Source organism: Pelecanus crispus, chromosome 4 (genome assembly GCF_030463565.1).
Source record: "Pelecanus crispus isolate bPelCri1 chromosome 4, bPelCri1.pri, whole genome shotgun sequence".
In the NCBI taxonomy this organism is placed as follows: Eukaryota; Metazoa; Chordata; class Aves; order Pelecaniformes; family Pelecanidae; genus Pelecanus; species Pelecanus crispus.
Window position 1 is genome coordinate 42,351,425 of NC_134646.1, and position 18,124 is coordinate 42,369,548.

General features: G+C 37.7%; 1 protein-coding gene across 1 annotated transcript in view; it reads left to right on the top strand.

Annotated features, from left to right (window-relative positions):
* The window catches only part of KLHL2 (kelch like family member 2), a 61,125-nt gene that overhangs the window by 11,045 nt on the left and 31,956 nt on the right, over positions 1-18,124 (top strand). The window contains exon 4 of the mRNA XM_075709191.1: positions 1,276-1,397. Within this exon, the coding sequence (XP_075565306.1) occupies positions 1,276-1,397 (122 nt within the window). The remainder of the gene's footprint in view (positions 1-1,275; positions 1,398-18,124) is intronic.

An 18,124-nucleotide genomic window follows, 5' to 3' on the forward strand; every position in this document is an offset into this window, starting at 1 on the left:
CAACCTGTGCTGCCATTAAGTAGTAGAATGTTGCTGTAGATGTTCTTCTGCACTTCCTACCACTTAAAGGGTTGATTTAAAATGCCATTCCTTACCCTTCAGCTCCAAAAAAAAGACATGAATAACAATAAATTTCTCAGTGATGATCCCTTTGCCAAATGTGCTGCCTAAAATGCATTGTTTGGCACCAATCCTGGAGACCACAGGGTAACAAGCAATGAAAATGCCTATATACTTCATGAGGAAATATCAGCAATGATAAGCATCTTCTGATTCATTTCCCCATCCTGTCTGCTTCTGTTGTATATATTAAATTTGTTACATCATTAGTAGCCTTATCTCTAGATGCCTAGAGGACAGAAATAAGAATACATCCCATATAGAAGAATAAGAAATGGATGTATCCAGAGACTGGGATACTCTTCCAAAGTCAAAGTTGATGTATCTATCAACATAACTGGTTTCGCTTCCCAGTGCAAGTCAATGCAAAAAGGGTTAAAAGACTGAGATGACCAGATGCGTGGTTGGTAGTCATGGAGAAGGTTATCATTACTTCAAAATGTATCTCTGGGCAAGTATTTCAGATATAAACAAAATGTTGCATTTTGAGAAACATCATATTTTAGAAGGCAGAAGCTATTTTGTAGGCCTTTTTATGAAGATCAGTTGTGGCACATGGCCAATACATCAACCTCCACAAAATGAGATCCAACAAGTTTTCCTGTGCTTATCATTTTATCTTAGCTTGAATTTTAACTGTTAAATCAGACCTGTAACAGAGGTGAAATTGCTAAGGGGGTAATAAGTAGGCAAGCAAAGAAATATGCATGTTAATTCTTCTGTGGGGATATAATTTTTCTTTTTTAAATAAAATGGCTCAAGTCTGCATTTGGTATGCTCCTTTGATTAAGAAGTTAGTAAAGCTACAGTATTTTAATAGCTTGCTTTGCCAGCAAAATGTTTTTGTATGCATTTGAAGAGTCTTATTTAGGTCTGGTAACAATATTTTCCTGATACTGTACACTGGAGAAAATAGGTCACCTGCAGTAAAAGTGTTAACCCGGGTAGCATATGCATGATGGTAACTAACAAAGTCTTCCTTTCTCATTGGAGGGAGGAAGGAAAGAAATGGAATTATTATTATTAAAGTTGTTTTACTATCGCAGCTGATCATACACAGAAAGTACTGCTGCTGGCAGGAACAATTACTATTAAACTTTTACAAAGGTGCTGTATTTCTGTCTAATTTACTTGACTAATAAACTGTGTTTGTAGGTGAGATGAGTGAAAGCCGAGCAAAGCGAGTTCGAATAAAGGAAGTTGATGGCTGGACTCTAAGGATGCTTATTGATTATATTTACACTGCTGAAATTCAAGTTACAGAAGAAAATGTGCAGGTAAGAGTGAGAATATTTTCTGCAACAAAAGAGATGTAATGTGTGGAGTCATTTATTTTGTTAGCGTGGTTCAACTCCGACATGGGAAATCTCATCTGCAAACTGGAATTTTTTCAGACCTTGTGCTTACAAAGCAAGAAGTCATGCTGTTTAACTTCTGGGTCAAATTCAAAGACTATTGAATTAAATGAAGAGTCAGTTGACTTTAATGGGCTTTGCAACCAAACATTACGTAATACAACAAAATAGATGGTCTACTCTGCCTAAAATTAATGCTATCAGCCACCTCTGTACCACTCCATCTCTGATGCTTTAGTGCAATTTACATGAACAAAGTAGATTTGCTCCTAAATGTGAAACCACGTTCTCCAATTAAGCTGTTCTGTTTGTTTTAATACATATTTTTTCCGGCTAGCCTTCAGAATAAATTACTTGCTCCTGCTCAGTCTCTGTACCTTGCCAGTGGCCAGTCGTGCATAAATTTTTAGGTACTGCTGGGTTGGCTTTCTTTTTTTTAAATCAACCAATATCTAGCATGAAGGTTTTTCCCATCCCACACAAACAGAGCTAATCAGTTTTTCTAATCAGCTGTACCTTGAGCTGAAACTTCAATTAGAATAAAACAAACACAAGCTTAGAAAACATAGCTTCCTGCCCTTAATGTTTTCGAACCACAAATTCTGAAGGTGGACAGGGTAGATTTTCCTTCCACCCTCTTCTGAGATTTAGCATAGATTCATAGAATTCTTGGTGAGTTTAAAACTAGTTGTATAACAGATGATATATTTAATTCTCTTGTTTTTCTTCTTGCTCCTGTGCCCTTGTTTCTGCTCTTGCCCAGTGCCAGATTACTAGCAGTTATTCTACTGCTTTTGCAGGGGACAAAGCCATGTTGCTGTATTTGGCATTGAAAACTTCTGTTGCAGTTGTGTGTTCTGAAATTAATTGCTTTCATTGGGTATTAGGCTGAAATTAAAAGCTTTTTATTGGCTGCTGAATCCGATGGGGTCACTACTAGTTTTAGCTATGCTTGACTGAAGGCCTAGAAATAAGAAATATTACCAACTTGAAACAAAATACCCTATTACTAAATCTTCCACATCTTAGGTCATACCATAAGTCTTTTAATTCTGCAAGATTAATTTCTTGTCACCTACTTCTTAAAGAATTGTTTACTTCTGGTCTGATGATAGGTGTATGTAGTGAAAAAACTGTCTGAAATTATATTGTATCTTGCCAGTCTGGTGGTTGTACAAATCTCTGTATCGCCATGGAAGACCTTGGGCAAAATCCAGAGGTGTCAGAGATTCCCTAATAGACCTCTTCTTGCTTGGTCATGCTGGCTTTTCATCCTTAAAGAATATTCTGTCTTGCTGACACACCTTAATGACTCTAATCTTGTACTTTTGATGCATAATACCAGACTGGACTTACCAGGCAGCCTACTGTGTTTTGGCTGTAGGTGCTGCCTAGGAGGATGCATTTTAGCCCATCGTTGGCAATATTGACTCTTCTATGTTCATGGGGAGGAAAAGTCAGTGTTATGTTTCTTCCTCATACAGGACTCATTAAAGGCCAGAAATCTCCAGGTTTTAAAGCTCCTGAGTCTGATAGGGCTTTCATTTTCACAGCTCCAGATTATCTGTCTGAAGATATATCTGATGATGTTGGGGATGGTAATACAAATAATGTGGCCTGGTGAGTGATATTACAAGTTTGTGGTTACTTGAGTACTGAGAAGATAGTCAAGTTTTTAAGTGGATTTGGATTTATTGCAATATAGTTGCACTCTAATGTTGATACTGAACATACTTGTAATATGACTGGTAATGAATGTAAAGCTATTCTTACTTTGTCACTTCCATCCTTTTTGCATTAGTAGTACTAGATATGTACTGTTTATTTGTATTACGGCAGAACCAAAGACTATGGATAAAACTGAATACACTGATGCAAGTCCTTTCCCTTAAGTTTGAAAGCCAAGGTGGGAAAATTGTTCCTGTGAATTTCTGGAAACTTAGAAACCTAGCTCAGACTGTCAGGCCTTAGTTAAAACTGTATTCTCTCTATAAACGTTTTGCATGCTCTTGAGATTAATTCTAGCTCTCAACTTCTTGTCTATATAAGAGGAATAAGGATTGCTAGAAGTTATTGTGAAATTTTGGTAATGGTTAAGGATTTATCTTGTAGGAATACAGAACCATGAAAACCTAAGATGCCATGTAATATTGTCTCTCTAATTTTTTTATATTTGGGGTAATATGCTAAACTGGAGATTCAGTTTGTAGGTAGCTGGTTATGATTCTTATTCTGATGCCCTTCATGGGATTTCAAGTGCATTATTCTGTCTCTTCAGGTTATACGTAGTAAGAATTGCTATTGAATTAATTTCTAATATGTGATACAATATTGGTTTGAAAAGGGCGTGAGTGCTTCATGTTTAAGTAATACAGAATTGCCAAGTACTCTTTGGTATTAAAATAGCTACATTGTATATTTATGAAAACTAATTACAAATGAATACTTAATGGTATAGCCAAGCTCACTGGTCTTTCTCAAAAGGCAGGTAACTATGAGCTTCTTTCATTAGTATCTCACTTGATCTAGACATGGACAGGAGATTGCTTCCTTATCGTGCCTTCACAACTTCTGAGTAAGGCCGTTCATTTCTGCTCCCCGCTGTTGTGTTCCAACTTGTGGGTTTTTGGGCAAGGATGGGGGAGGTATAGAAAAGTCAGGTGTAATCAATGATTGAGGAGAAAACCACATCCATTTAGTGCATAAACTATCAACATGGACAGCCCTTAGCACTGGCTTTTATCACAACATTAGTTAAATACAAAAGAACATTTGTTCTTTTCTTCAGTTCTTCGTTCAGTAGGTTCCCTCCAGCCCCCAACAGTAAGACAGCTGGTATATGAACATGATGAATGTATGTTCTTGGTTTTCTTCTAGTATTTATCCTTCATTTAGAAGGAGTTATTTTATCATTCATCTCTAATGGCACTCACTTCGCCTAATGTTGTACCAGTGTTTCTGTCATATTTACATATTATGTCACGTTTTCTTACGTGCTCAACTCTGCTCTTCCTTTCTTTTTTCCTTTTTTTTTCCAGAAATGAAATTAAATGTCAGACTTAATGCAATATCACGTTTTTTCATGTTTTAAGAAGGGAACATCAAAGTTAATGTTTTCAGAAGGCAAATCAACTTTCTTGCATATCAAAGTTTTTCAGTTTCATTATAGGTATTAACTACACGCAGTGCACAATGTGGGAGAGTTAGTTACTATAAGAAGCTCATGCGTGAGGAACTCTCCCACACTATGCCTATGCATTTCAGCATGTATTTAATCAGCCTTATACCTAGGGCTTATACTGAGCACAAATATATCAGAGAAGAAATTCCTGCAGTTATTCGTGGGCTGTGGATTTATGGGCTTTAGAGGTCAGCCTGATACAGGGTGAGTGGGATGTGATTGGGGTAAACATGGGATAAAGTTGGTTGTGTTCCTTTCTGATTCCACACTACAGTTCTCTGTTCCTGTAATTGTGCTGATACGACTGTTTGCTGAACTGAATTATAAACCAGATCACTGAACTTGTATTAAAAAAAAACCCAAAACCAAAAACTAAAACCAACCCCAAAACAAAAAAAAACCCCAACACAACACTCCTTTTCCCCTCCCTCCCTCTCTTCCTCCCCCGGCTTTTTTTTTTTTTTTTTTTCTAAATTATTCTTAACTTGGATCACTTCAAGGATCTGGTTTATAACATGGCCCTGCCAGCTGCTGTGTTCACACAATATTGCAAGTTAGTGTATTGAAGTGTGGGAACATACACCTGTGTTGGGAGTGGACACTTCCCTGCTGCCTGGGGAAAATATTACATGTAGCTTTACTTCGGACCTACTGATAGACATGCTGTCTTGCTTTTGAACAAGAAGTGTGCATGTGAGATAGCAAAAGAGAAAATCACAAATCATGGTATTTTTAAAAAGCTCTATCCTGGCATATTTTTCACTTTAAAGAATTCTGTTAGGTACAACCAACACAAAGTCCAAAATCCTGAACAGGATCCTTTTTAATATGTGTCATTTTTTGTGTTCATTTTCTGGAATTATTCAAGACCAATGATTGCACAGTAATAGGCATATTATAAACACATGAACACACAATATGTATGCATCTTTCCTTTGTAACTCTTACTGTTCACGCAGATTGCCATCTGAAGTATAACAGAGATGCTTCTATTCGTATGGTGTCGTGGGGCATAGGCATAAGAGTTGACAGCACATTTGATTTGAGGTGCTGTCAAAACAAGGTCTGAAAAAGCAGCTGACTTCCCCAAGAAATCCTCAGAAAAGAAGATCCTCATGTTGTCCAAACTTTTTACTAAGGTAAATGAACAGATAACGCACGCCAAAACGCAGAGAAGTCCCACAGCTTTTGAAAACAGACGTGTGCTTTTCAAGATGATCAGCTTCTGAATTTTGTTTGTGGCATGACCCACAAACTGTTGGATAGGCAGGACTGAGGGTATGTTAAAGGAGCGCAAAGGGAGAAGGAATGGGGGGTTACAGGGAACACCATAAAAAATAATTCCTGTTGAACTCTAAAGTGAAACAGTGACTGAATGTATCTAGTCTTGGCAGGCCACATTTAATCTAACAGTGGAAACTTTGTAACAATCCTCATGTAGTTTGTTCCAGTTGCTTTAATAGCTTTTCAAGTTAAAAAGAAAGTATCTGACTTACAGACCGATTTCTGGTACTTCCTTCTGCTGTTTTGTAAAGCAACTTGTTGCTAGTTTTGCTGTAACAGTCTTATGTATTGAAAGACTGTTCTCAGTCATATAACAATTTTTTTCTTTAGACTGAACATCACAGACTTTTCTTTGGAGGCAACGCTTTCTAAATCTTTTACCGTTCTTCTTGGTCTTCTAGACTCTTTCCATTTCACCTATATCTACGTTTTTAACATGCCATGGCCAAAATTGGACCCAGTAGTCCACTGAGGCCTTGTTAATGCAGACTAGAGTGAAATTATTATCCTGTGAGTAAAATACAGGGCCTGTTTCTTTATGACATTGGGTGGGATCTTTTTTCCAGTAACATGACATTGACTTTAGCACTTTTCTTTATGCCAGTGGGGGGAGAGAGAGAATGAGAATGTGAAAGTGGTCATCATGCAGTGGGAGAAGGAACTTGTGGCTACCTATTAATTTTGGTAAATGCGAATCTGAGTGGTTTGTTGTTGTATTTATTTATGCTTATTAGTGTAATACTTCTAATAAACCAAAACCAGAACCAGCAGAAGTTGTCACCTGGTTTATAGTAGTAGAGTGTCTTTCAATAAGTTTAGTGGGCAAGATTTCAGCTGCACATCAGGAACTATTTGTTATGAAGAGGTGCCAATTTGCATGTCTGTTTTCAGAGTATGGCCACATGTTAAAACTGCTTGCAATCATAAATGTAAAGACATTAATTATTTCTTTTGGAGAAATGTTCAATTTATCTTTTCAAACTCAGCAAGAACAGAAAACAATGGCCTACTGAAAATTTTGTAAACTTATGTCTGTTTTGGGGGTGGGAGGGCAGGGGAGGAAAAGGTAGATGTGTACAAGTAACTTTAAAAATGTTTGAAAGAAATATGTAGAGTATCTTTTGAAGAGACCATTACACAGAATGGAATGCCGAAGAATGAATAATCCAGACTTGCTTCTGTTGAGGAGGACAAAAAAACCCCAACAAACCACCAAGAAGTAGATCCTAGTTCCAATAAAATGTAGTAAAAATATGGGCTATCAGTAATATGAGGCCCATGTAAGCATAGGGTCTATGTTTACCATGCCTCATTTTTACTGGATACTAATTTAAAGGCAAAAATAAAATTCCATGCAGGATGTAGCATTCCTTATTTGTTCTTCTGCTGAGCACTAGAATAAGCTCAGATCAAAATATTCAGAATAAATTGTTGTATTATATTTAGAAGTGGTCTGCTCATGATGCATCATGTGCATTTTTATGTGGGTGGGACATGTGAAATGCCCCCTCCATTTAGGGGCTACCAGTTTCTTCTGAAACTTGTATTACCAGAATACCAGATTTGGTAATGAAGTTGTTTTTTCCTCATGCTTGTGTCTCATGATGGTTTCAGATCCCCGCCTTCAGTACCCTTTCCAATAAAGGACAGGTACACCAATTTACAGGAGTTTAATTTAAAAGGGGGTTCAGGATCATGATGTAATTACAAGTTTAAAAACTTGCTACGGCACATCAGCTGAACAGCAGCAGCTGTTTTTGTGTGCTTTCAGCTTGAAGAAAATATAAAATGACTTAGTATAAGCCAGTTCATAAGACTCATTGCATTACTTAGTATTTGCCACAGTCTTTGAGCACTGACATGATCAAATTACTGTAGCTTAAATTCTGGTAATTTTCAGAGCCATACTGTCTTTGTATCTGAGCTGAGAGTCGAAATACTCATAGGAATATTCTGATGCTTGTCAAGCATTATCCTCAAAAGAAATATTTTGTGTATACGAACTGGTGACTAAACTAACAGTCTTTATATGAGTTAGCAACACTGTGATGTGTAAAGAGCATAAAGCGTGTTTTTTGAAACTAGTTTCATTTTAGATGCCTAACTTGGAATGTTTTTCAAGAGTTTCTAAAGCCTACCAATAAATTATATCTTTGAACACTAAAGAGCATCTCTCTTCCCTTAGTGGATCCAAAGATGTCCCTAACCTTTCAAAGGGGTATATTCAGTTTTCTTTATGAACATAGGAAATTTTCTGGTTTAAATGGGGTAGGCTTTTCTTTTTTAGAACCGAAGGCTAACTGTCCTTTCCAAATGTGTGATTGGGCATCGTAAGAGGAGAGAGTTCTTTTCAGTACTTGAACAGAGACGTGCATTCTGTGTCCTGGAAGTATGCCTGCTGCTGTGTAAGTGGGTGGGAGACATAAAAGAAATATTTATTCAACTGAACTGAATGCTGTGAAGCTTTCACTGAATCTTATCATATAGTAGGTTCTGTTGTAAATATACTATTTTATATATATATTTTATATATATAACTGCTTTGAGACAAGGTAATGCTGAAGTTGCTTCCATGGGAATTTGGCTGTTCTTCAGAGAAAAAAATGCTATACTTGGTTTAGGAACCTAAAAAGGGCAGGAAGGGAATAAGTTTGATCTTGATGCATTTGCAGATGTGCCTCTCTAGCCACCTCTTCTTTAAGGACTTTTTGATAATCAGGGAAAGTGAAACAGCTTAAGTGAAAGTATATCTTGAAAAGAGAGTGCTATGTAGGCTGGATCTAGGCAATTACAGCCCTATTGGTCATAATTAACACCTTGCATGTCACCAAGAGACCAACAGATAATTAATATAGATTCAGTACCTCCCCAGTCATGCACTCTACTGAAATGCAGGGCTCCTTAAGAAGAGTTTATCCTGAATTAGCAGCAATCACTGAACAGTTTTCAAATAGACTATTATATGCGAGACAGTGCAGCTTGGTGATGACAGTATGGGTAATGATAGCCATTTTCCTGGTTAGAAGCAGTCACAATCTTCTAGCAGATGCAGGTAACTTAATAAAACTCTTACTGCTGTACCACAGGTTAAATCTGGCATCCCTTAAGTTTGCAGGCTGGTTGTTGATAAAAGCCTTTTGTTTACTTTTACTTGCCTCTATCTACTGACCACAGTTGCCTGGTGACAGCATTTTAAAATAATTCTTCAGAGAATACCTGTATTTCCCACTGAAGTCTTCACTATGTTATTTATTAATTGAATACAATTTTGAGTTCGTAGATGCATGTTTTAAGCCAGTGGGGTTCTCCCCCCCACACCCACTCACCCAGTTCTTCATACAGCTGTCCTCTTGCGTCTCCACAGTACTCAGACAGCCACTTCTTACAACTTTTTTATCTTGGTTTAGCTTCCAAAGTCTCTCATGAAATACATGACCACTTGCATGTTTGGGACTGGAGACAGAATACTGGGCCGTGTGAGTATCCTTCTGAGCTGGTTTCTTGCTAAACTCTGCATGCTTCTAAAGAAGAATGAAGTTAGGTCAGGTAATACCAACACTGTTGAATATAACAGTAATACTTTTTTTTTTCCTTCTAGAGAACATTTTCTTGGAGTGAATGAGTTTAAGTTGTTTTACTGTCCCTAAAAAGTGGAGCAATATTGCACTGATTTCTCTGTCAATAGTTGCAGTAGATTTTTTTTTAATGAAAATAGCTCTGACTTTACATTAAAGTTTATAAATACCATTGAAAACATCTTTTGAGCTGAAATCTGTGAATTCATATTTCCTGTGACTTAAATTTAACTTGCCAGCAACTCTCAGCAAAGTATCCTAGTGCAGCACATAGTTTTTTTAGACAGACTGTTAGGCCAAATGTTCATTAAAACATCTTTCAAGCTGTTCATATAGTTTGTTTTTCTGAGATGATATTGAAATCTGGTACCCAAATAATCTCCTGTATGCTTAATGTTTTGGACATATTTGGCTAATGACAATTGATACCAAAAAATATTGCTCAAAGATGAGTTTTCTCTCCATATAAGGTTAAATAATGTGAAATAATAGATTGTAATACTGCATAATTTCTCAGTGCCATTTGAAGAAAAATGGTCTTTGCACTGTGTTCTGGTGCCTCAGATGGGCACAAATGAAATCTTGTTTTGATGTTTTGACCTGTTAAGACTTGATAATCATCTTGCGTGCCACAACAGCTTGCAATACCTGCTCCTGCAGCAAGTACATGTGTCAAAATTTTTCAGCTGAAGGGCTAGGTGTTAAACCATATACCTGGGCTCTTTTATTACTTCTGTGAGTTTCCCTAGGTAGCTGATAATTTGTCAAGATATGACTTTTATAAATGAGTACATCATTTTTCATCAGGTAGAAGTAGGTTTTGCACTGACAGACTAAATTGTCAGCTGCATTAATTTTTAGACAAAATACTGTTGTCAAAAATGAGTAATTAACACTGTTGTCTGTAACTACTGCTTTAAGTATTGGACTACATGCTTAGAATCAGGGCTAAAAATCAGGAATGCCAATACATAGTGTTTCTGCTCTGTCTTAAGCATGTCGAGGCATTTGAAGACTACGTGGTGCGCCCCAGCATGCAGTGCCATGCAGCTTTACTGGTGGCTCATGGGTTATGCCCTTGTGAGAACATTTTGGGAAAAGAGGGAGGAGAAAGGTTAAAAGACAGCAGTATATGTACAGGTCTTAAGAACAGAGGGTATCTCAACTGGTGCTTTCAACTTTCTAATTGATGTGACAGCTTTAGTGTTCCTTTAACAATCTTTTATATGATAATTGTTATAAAATATTTGCAGACAGCCCCCCCCGCCTTCAATATATAATGAGTAAGGTGCTAATTACTGAACCATGAGGTGACAGGTTACAATCCTGCTTGGTTCTGAGGGAATTAAAATATTTGTCATGATGTTCAGCTCCTTCGTCTTCCATATCCTCTGCCAGTGGGTTTTTGCTGGACTTGGCTTTATCTTGAAACCTAGAAACCTTTCTTATGCTGTCCACCATCATATTTCAGCTTACCATCACTATTTATGCTGCCTTCATGGACACCTAGAACCTTCTGTCCATAAACTCACTTTTTTCTTTGCTAATAGGTTTCAGGCAACTGCACTAATTCTTAAAAGCACTTTTCTTTACAGAAAGTGTTTTATGTAATAGAGCTATTGAGTGTCAAAAGCTATCAGCACTTGGTAATCTTATTTCCCTGACACAGATATTATTAAAGGTTTAGGAGGAGATGGAGTTCTTTATTGGATCATCTTTTAGAGCTGTAAAAATAAACAAGCTTTTGGTCTTCCTGCTCACCTCCATCACAGCTGCAGCAGTGTGGCTACTAAATTCTGGAAGCTCTTGCAAATTCTGAAGTTGTATCTAGAGACATTCAAGTTAAAATGTTTTATAAAAAACTGGCTCATCCTAATGACTTCATGATTAAAACTGAATTAAAAAAAAAAATCAGTTAATCCTGATGTGTGGTGAAACAACTTTTTATTTGGTAATCCAAAATTTTACTTTTATTCTTTTATGCCAGCACAGTTCTAATAATATTAGGGGCTTGCTGACACTGCAGAGAGGTACTTAAATACAAGCTGACATGAGTTTCATTACAAACCCTACTCATGGAAACATTTTTAAGTCTTACTGAGCAGAATTTAGTGTTGGACTAAACAGCTTTATAGCATACTGTTTGATTGTATGCTAAAAGAGTACCAGTGGAGTACCACTGTGTTTTGCTGTTGTACATATTTTATACATTAGGCTTCAAGCAACCATCTGGTTACCTCTTTTGACCCATTTTTTTGTATTTCTGACAACAGCTTTGAGGATTTTAATAATGTGAGGGCACAACTAATATGCGGCTTAGCTGGAGGAGAGACAGTGGCACACTTCTTGAATTTATATGCATTGTAAAACATGTCAGGCAACAGTAAATGATCTAATTTTTCCAGTGAAATAATCCTACTAGGCATTCTTCATTTGCTTATACATGCCTGCTTGTCAGGAGCATGAGTGTAGGAGGGAAGGGAAAAGAGGAGTGTGATCTTTCTACAGGCATATTTAATTACTGATACAAGCTTCATTTATTTGTGCTTTAAATGAGTAAGCTTCGCATAAAAGAGCTGCTGACCAAAATACTAAGCGAACAACTTTGTGGGGAAACTTAATATTTTGCTCTCAGTTTTTAAATGTGTACTGAGTAGTATGCATTTTTCTTTGCCTATTTTTTTTTTCCATAGCATATCTTTTGTGACTTTAGCTATTAAGTATGTACCAGGAGCTGCCTGGTTTTTGGGGCACAATATTATTATGTACACTGCAGAACAGATATGGTTACTGTATTGTCACTCTCCTTTCTATGTTCATTTTTCTTAAGACTGAGAAACTGGGTTTTTTTATTTGGTTGAAGGTGTATTCCAGAGCCTCACACCTGGCTGATAGGTGTTTGATACTCTACTAAAAAAATTCCTTTTCTGGTTTGGCTTACTTGGAGATACGTGGCAGAAGGAAATCACACTGTCTGTACTTAACATGAGGAACGTGTTATGGGTTGCTGAATCTGGTAACCTGATAACGCCAAGGCGGCTGCAACTCCATATCCCCAAGCTCCAGCTGGTAGTGAGGCTGGACATGTATTTCCAGTAGGTACATACACAATCACATGTATACAGCACACGTACACGCGGCCAGCCACACAGATCAATGCAGACAGAAACCACTCAGCTGTTGTCTCAATTCTGTCTTAAGTTGGACTGTTTTCCCAAAAAGTCTCTTGGACGTGTCTGTTCAACACAGTCTTTTGCATTGTGGTGCTAGACCTACAGCAGACCTTCCCAAATTATGTTTTATGCTAAGCTGAATAAATACAATTTATGGTTCTTCATTTAGGGATAAAATTCTTTACTATTCTATCTTCTTGGTTATAGACGGTAGGATGAAGTTCCAGGAGGTAGGTAGCAAAAGGAGTTTGTAGAGAAGGCAACTGCTGTTTCTGTACAGCTGTAGCTTTGGTTAAGGCAAAGAGAAAAATGGTGGCAGGACCATCAGAACCAGGAGAAGCTGTTGTTGCACAGATATGGCAACTACTCTTTCCTGAAGTATTCACATTTTTACATTCCTGCCTTTTTTTTTTTTTCTTTCCTGAAGATATCTTGCTGCTATTTCTCTCTGTCTTCCAAGTGATGCTTTATTCACATTTTGCTGGCATTTTCCAGCCAATGAATCTCTTTATAACACCTTTTTTTTGCTATGGTCTTGCTGCATGGGAGATCCCAGAACTTTGTTCACAAAGAAAATTGGGTAGGCAGAAGGGTATGAGCCTTGTAAGAATGAAAAGACACCTGAATGGAAATTTGAGCTGTCGTACACCAGCTTGTAGTTGCTAAAGAGAAATATGTAAGGGAGAAACAGAACTGAGAATGAGTACAAGAGATAAAAGATGAACCTAAAATTTGGATTAAAAGGTATGAGAAGTGAATTAAAATTGTCCTGAGGCTGTAAAAGACTGTCCCGGACTATCAGATGCCAGTGTGTGGGGGAGGCAGAGAGCCTTGAACTTCTTCTGAAAAGAGACTGAGGTCTTACGAACTGAATCACAGATTTTCCCTATCTTGAAATCTTTGTTCCTTCAGAAGATGTTGGGGGGGGGGGTGAGGCGGGAGGAGGTAAAACCCACTTGTTTCTGCTTATCTGGAAGAGAGACTTCTGGGCAAAGGCGGTGAAGAGGCTTGTAGCTTGGCTGTGTCAGCATGGTCTAAGCAAGAGCCAGGGAATGAATCAGAAACTCATGGAGGAGGTGATGGGGTGAGGCAGGAGTACATTATAGAAGAGATGCTGCTCTGTAATCCTGCACTTCAGAAGCATGTGATTCTGACTACTGTGGGAGGTGAATGGGAAGTCACTGAGGGATTTAAACAGGCATGTTTAATTTAAATGATAAAAAGAATAACACACTTTTACTCAGCACTGCAGCTCTAAATATAACAGCTGTTCATTTCCTTCATATTGTTTCTTTAATGAGTGATTTAGGAGAGTGTGTAGGCTGCCAGAGCCATGCATGAGCAAGGTGCCAAAAACTAATTAAGGTAGAAAGTCCCATTTACGCCAACGGACTGTGCAAGGTGCATCCTCTTACAGATCAAGGACAGGATCAGAGAAAGGGTCAAAAGATAAGCAAGTGAATATCAGATCACTAGGGCAAAAAGGATTGTATAGATGTATGTAAAAAATAATCCTTGCATACCCACAGAGAAGAAACTTTTAAAGTGAGGTGGCTGAGACTGTATAAAAATGTTATAATTCTCTAGCTGGCTATTCCTTGCAGTTTCAGCTCACATTTTAATAAATCAGTACAATGTCACTAGTGATCCTGAGTATTAGGGAGACTATCAGGGATTTTTTTTTTTTCTTAGTGTCAGGTAACATAAGGGAAGTTCAAAATTTCTGTATGCTTTAGAATTCTATTTGAGTTGTGCATAGCTGCTAAAAAACTCCTGTCATTCTGAGTGGTCCAGAAATAGCCATATCAAAAGCTTTTGAAAGTCCAGTTAGTTATAGTCCCTCCTAAATTGCCACACGATGAGCAATAAATAGATCAAAAATCCCTAGAAAGCACAGGAACAAATAGGAATAAATAGTTGGTTTTCATTGTATCCAAATGGTTGTAATGTATCACAAGGTTCCAAAGAAGGATGGAATTTCTTTAGTTTTGAAAAGTAGATAGCAAAAGATGTAGGTTATAAAGTGGTTTAAGGATTTTTTTCATGACCAGACAAAAATAGAGAACTTCACTGCTTTCTAGCTAAGCTAGATGTCGGACTAGCATGATCGCAGACCAAATTTAATGTTGGAAAGTGTAAAGTAATGCATGAAAAGAAAAATTTGAATTACTCCTACGTATTGCTATGTTTTACATTAACAACTTTTCCTAGAATAGAATAACATACTGTAGTTACCTTAGGAAAACTTCTGCTTATTGTGAAATAGTGGCTTTACAAAGGAGTGTTTTTTTAAAAAAAAAAAAGACACAGTAGCATCTGTATGTCACTGTATAAATCTGTGTCCTTACCTGTAACACTCTGCTGGATGGTCTAAAATATGACAGGAATAGCACACTTTGGGGAAAGGCTTAAAGTTGTTGAAGGCATGGAAAAGCTATCATTTAAGAGAGGGAGAGAATTCAGGCCTTTTTTAGGTTGACTGTGAGATACTGAACAAGGACTCTATTTTTCCTCCAATATCTATTTGTTTCAAAGACTCCACATACCCTTTTTAAGGGTAAAAGAGCAAGTTACTTATGCTGAAACATAATAAGCTTTTCTTTAGGATACCTAGAGAGAGGAGTGTACAAAAACATACATGTGCATATTTATTGTTGTTGTTATTACACTTAGAGTGGATGGCTAATGAATAGACCATGTTGCCACAAAACGCGTGAGAGGAGCTGCCTAGGATGCAGAAGGTGAGCAGTGTGCTTCTAGCTGCACTGGTTGGTTTGGAAATTATTACCTGTGAACCTTGGGTTACCATTAGATAGTCTGTGTTTCAAAGCAGGTATTTCACCCTGTAAGGTTTACCTCCCTAATTAGGTGAGAGCATATGAGGTCTAGGTCTGGGTTGGGTTCACCTGTTCTACTTTCCTCCATCCTAGGTTTTCTTCTTCCCTTTTTCCTTGGAAGGGGGGAAGATAGAGGAAAGGATGGTGCCGATGGAAGCAGAGCAGTGCTGTGAAGTTTCATTTCAGAATACTGGGTTTAACCACATACTGCGGAAGGGAGGAAGACATAACAGATTCTGTCTCGAGCCAGCCACCAAACTTGCTTCCAGTGTGGCTGAGAGTCTGGAGGAGATCCCCTGCTGGTTGCAGCACAGCTAGACAAAACCAGTTCTAACAAGGGCAAAATTTTTACCATTTCTTCCTCTTTATTTTCTACCCCTCTCCTATTCTTAAAAGAAGCCTGCATCCCTCACCCACCAGCCAGAACCATAGCCGCCACCACAATCTTTTACTGTCCCCTTTCAAACCTGGAAGACCAGGCTCTTGTCCCATTGCTGCCCTTAGATTTATTTACCTGCGAAGCACTGGACACTGCTAATTTTTCTCAAGTGAAGTTTGGTTTTAACTAACTAGAAATGCTGTTCTAAAAAGTAAGACGTATCCTTGTGCTTCAAGAGCAAGCTATTCCTTACATTTCAAGGAAACATTATCTGTTGTGGCTGATTCACTCCAGACCGTGAGGTTTCATGCACCTTTCTCTGATAGTGGATGAAGATGGGTGTTCCTGGACTACCTGGGACGAATAGGCTATTGCTTTGGTCTAATATATAGTTATCCCTGTATTTTCATTATTAACATGATTTAAGGTTGATCTCAGAACTGATCAGAAGTGCTCAGCTACACCAGAAGGGTGTTGGCCTTCTAAAAATAGGGTGGGAAGAACATGCAAATGGAAGAGAGATTGCTCTCTTATGCAGTTGACTAAGGAGGGATGCATTGCTTTTTCTTTCTAGAAGATAGGGGGTTTACCCAATTTTTGAACATACATTTAGCTAAAAAATGGTAAAGTTCTAGGCTAGCCTGGAAAATATTTTTAACTGCTTGTTTTATGGGCCAGCTAGGATTGGGATTCTATTGTGAGAGGTATTATGGCGACAGGCTGTAAGTATGGTGTGGCCCAGAAGAGTTTACAGATTTGAATAGACTATTAAAATGGAAAAAAACAAAAAAAACCCCAAAACAACAAAAAAAGGGAAATAGGGATATGATGACCCATGGGTAGGTCAGCAGTAATCGGGACTGAGATCACAAGTTTTCTGATTCTAAACCCTGGTGCCTTCATCCTGCCTCGCTGGGATGTGCTTGCCCTTTAACTAGACATTAATGAATAAGAACTTTTGTATGTAAACTGCCTTCTCAGACTGAACAGCTTGTGTAACTTTTCTGAGTCTGTGATCTTTAAAATCATCACGCTGCTAGGCTGTGTTAGAGAATCTTCTCTGTCGAGTCGGATGAAAGCAGCTACTTTTGTCTCGGCTATGACCTTTACCGTAGGCATCCGTGTATCTATTTCTGTATGTGACCATAAAGCTACCTGTGGCAAAACCTGAAAGACAGCCCTTGCCAACTTAAAGTGCAGAGGTCATTTGCTCATTTTTAAAGCATTCTATGCAAATGAAAACGTGTGTGTCCATCTACCTCCCTGTGAAATTCAAGGTGCTTATTATGAGTAAATTAAGCCACTTAAAGAAGAGACTGTGTGTGTGACCTCTCTCAGTTGCAAGTAGGTTCGGATGTATGTTGCTATGCACACGATGAAATTTCTGGAAGCTGAATAAAGGCCTTCTTGAAAACATTTCTGTTGTCTGGATATTGGTCATGCTTTAAATCATGAAACATATGCATTAAACCTTCACCTGAAAAAAATTTCAAATGGGAGGCTATAGATGCCGTTTGCTTTGGGAATTCTGTCCCTACATAACTGAATTTTATACGCACAACATCTAGATTAAAATGATTATGAAATCTGTCACTAAGCCTAATGCCTTTTGGTTTTTTGAGGAGGTATTCCCCTGTGACATTTCTCAGAGAATACAAATATGGTCTGCTTTAGGAAACTGAATGATAAGTAAGAGATTATCTCAATAAAATATATAAACATATCTAATGCTAAATGCTCGGAGTAATCAAATGTCTTTTGAGTCCACTGAAGGGCCATTTATTGCACATTAGATGTTAATCTTGACACAATTTTTGTACTGAAGTTAAGCACCATGCACACAAAGCATTTCTACTTCATGCTTTTTCTGTTGTCCTTAGTTCTTGGTTTTGTATAATAATTTAATAATAATTTTAATAACTCAAAAACTAATAATAATTTTTATTTTAATATAAAACCCTGTTGTATGGATGCATTTTCTGTACCAGAGAATGGGATAATAGAGAAAGCAGAGGTTTACTATCCCAGTTATGCTGCTATTTGTTTCCAGCACAGGCTTTAGGGTTTTGCAAATGGTGTTTCAATCCCTCTCTTTAAGATTGTCAGCAAATATGCAGTTATACTAGGAGAACAAGCCTTGTTTGTTACAAGTCAGCCAGCCTGTAATGTAGAAAAAAAACCCAGCAAACTAATAAATAATTCCTTCCTCAATGCCCTGCC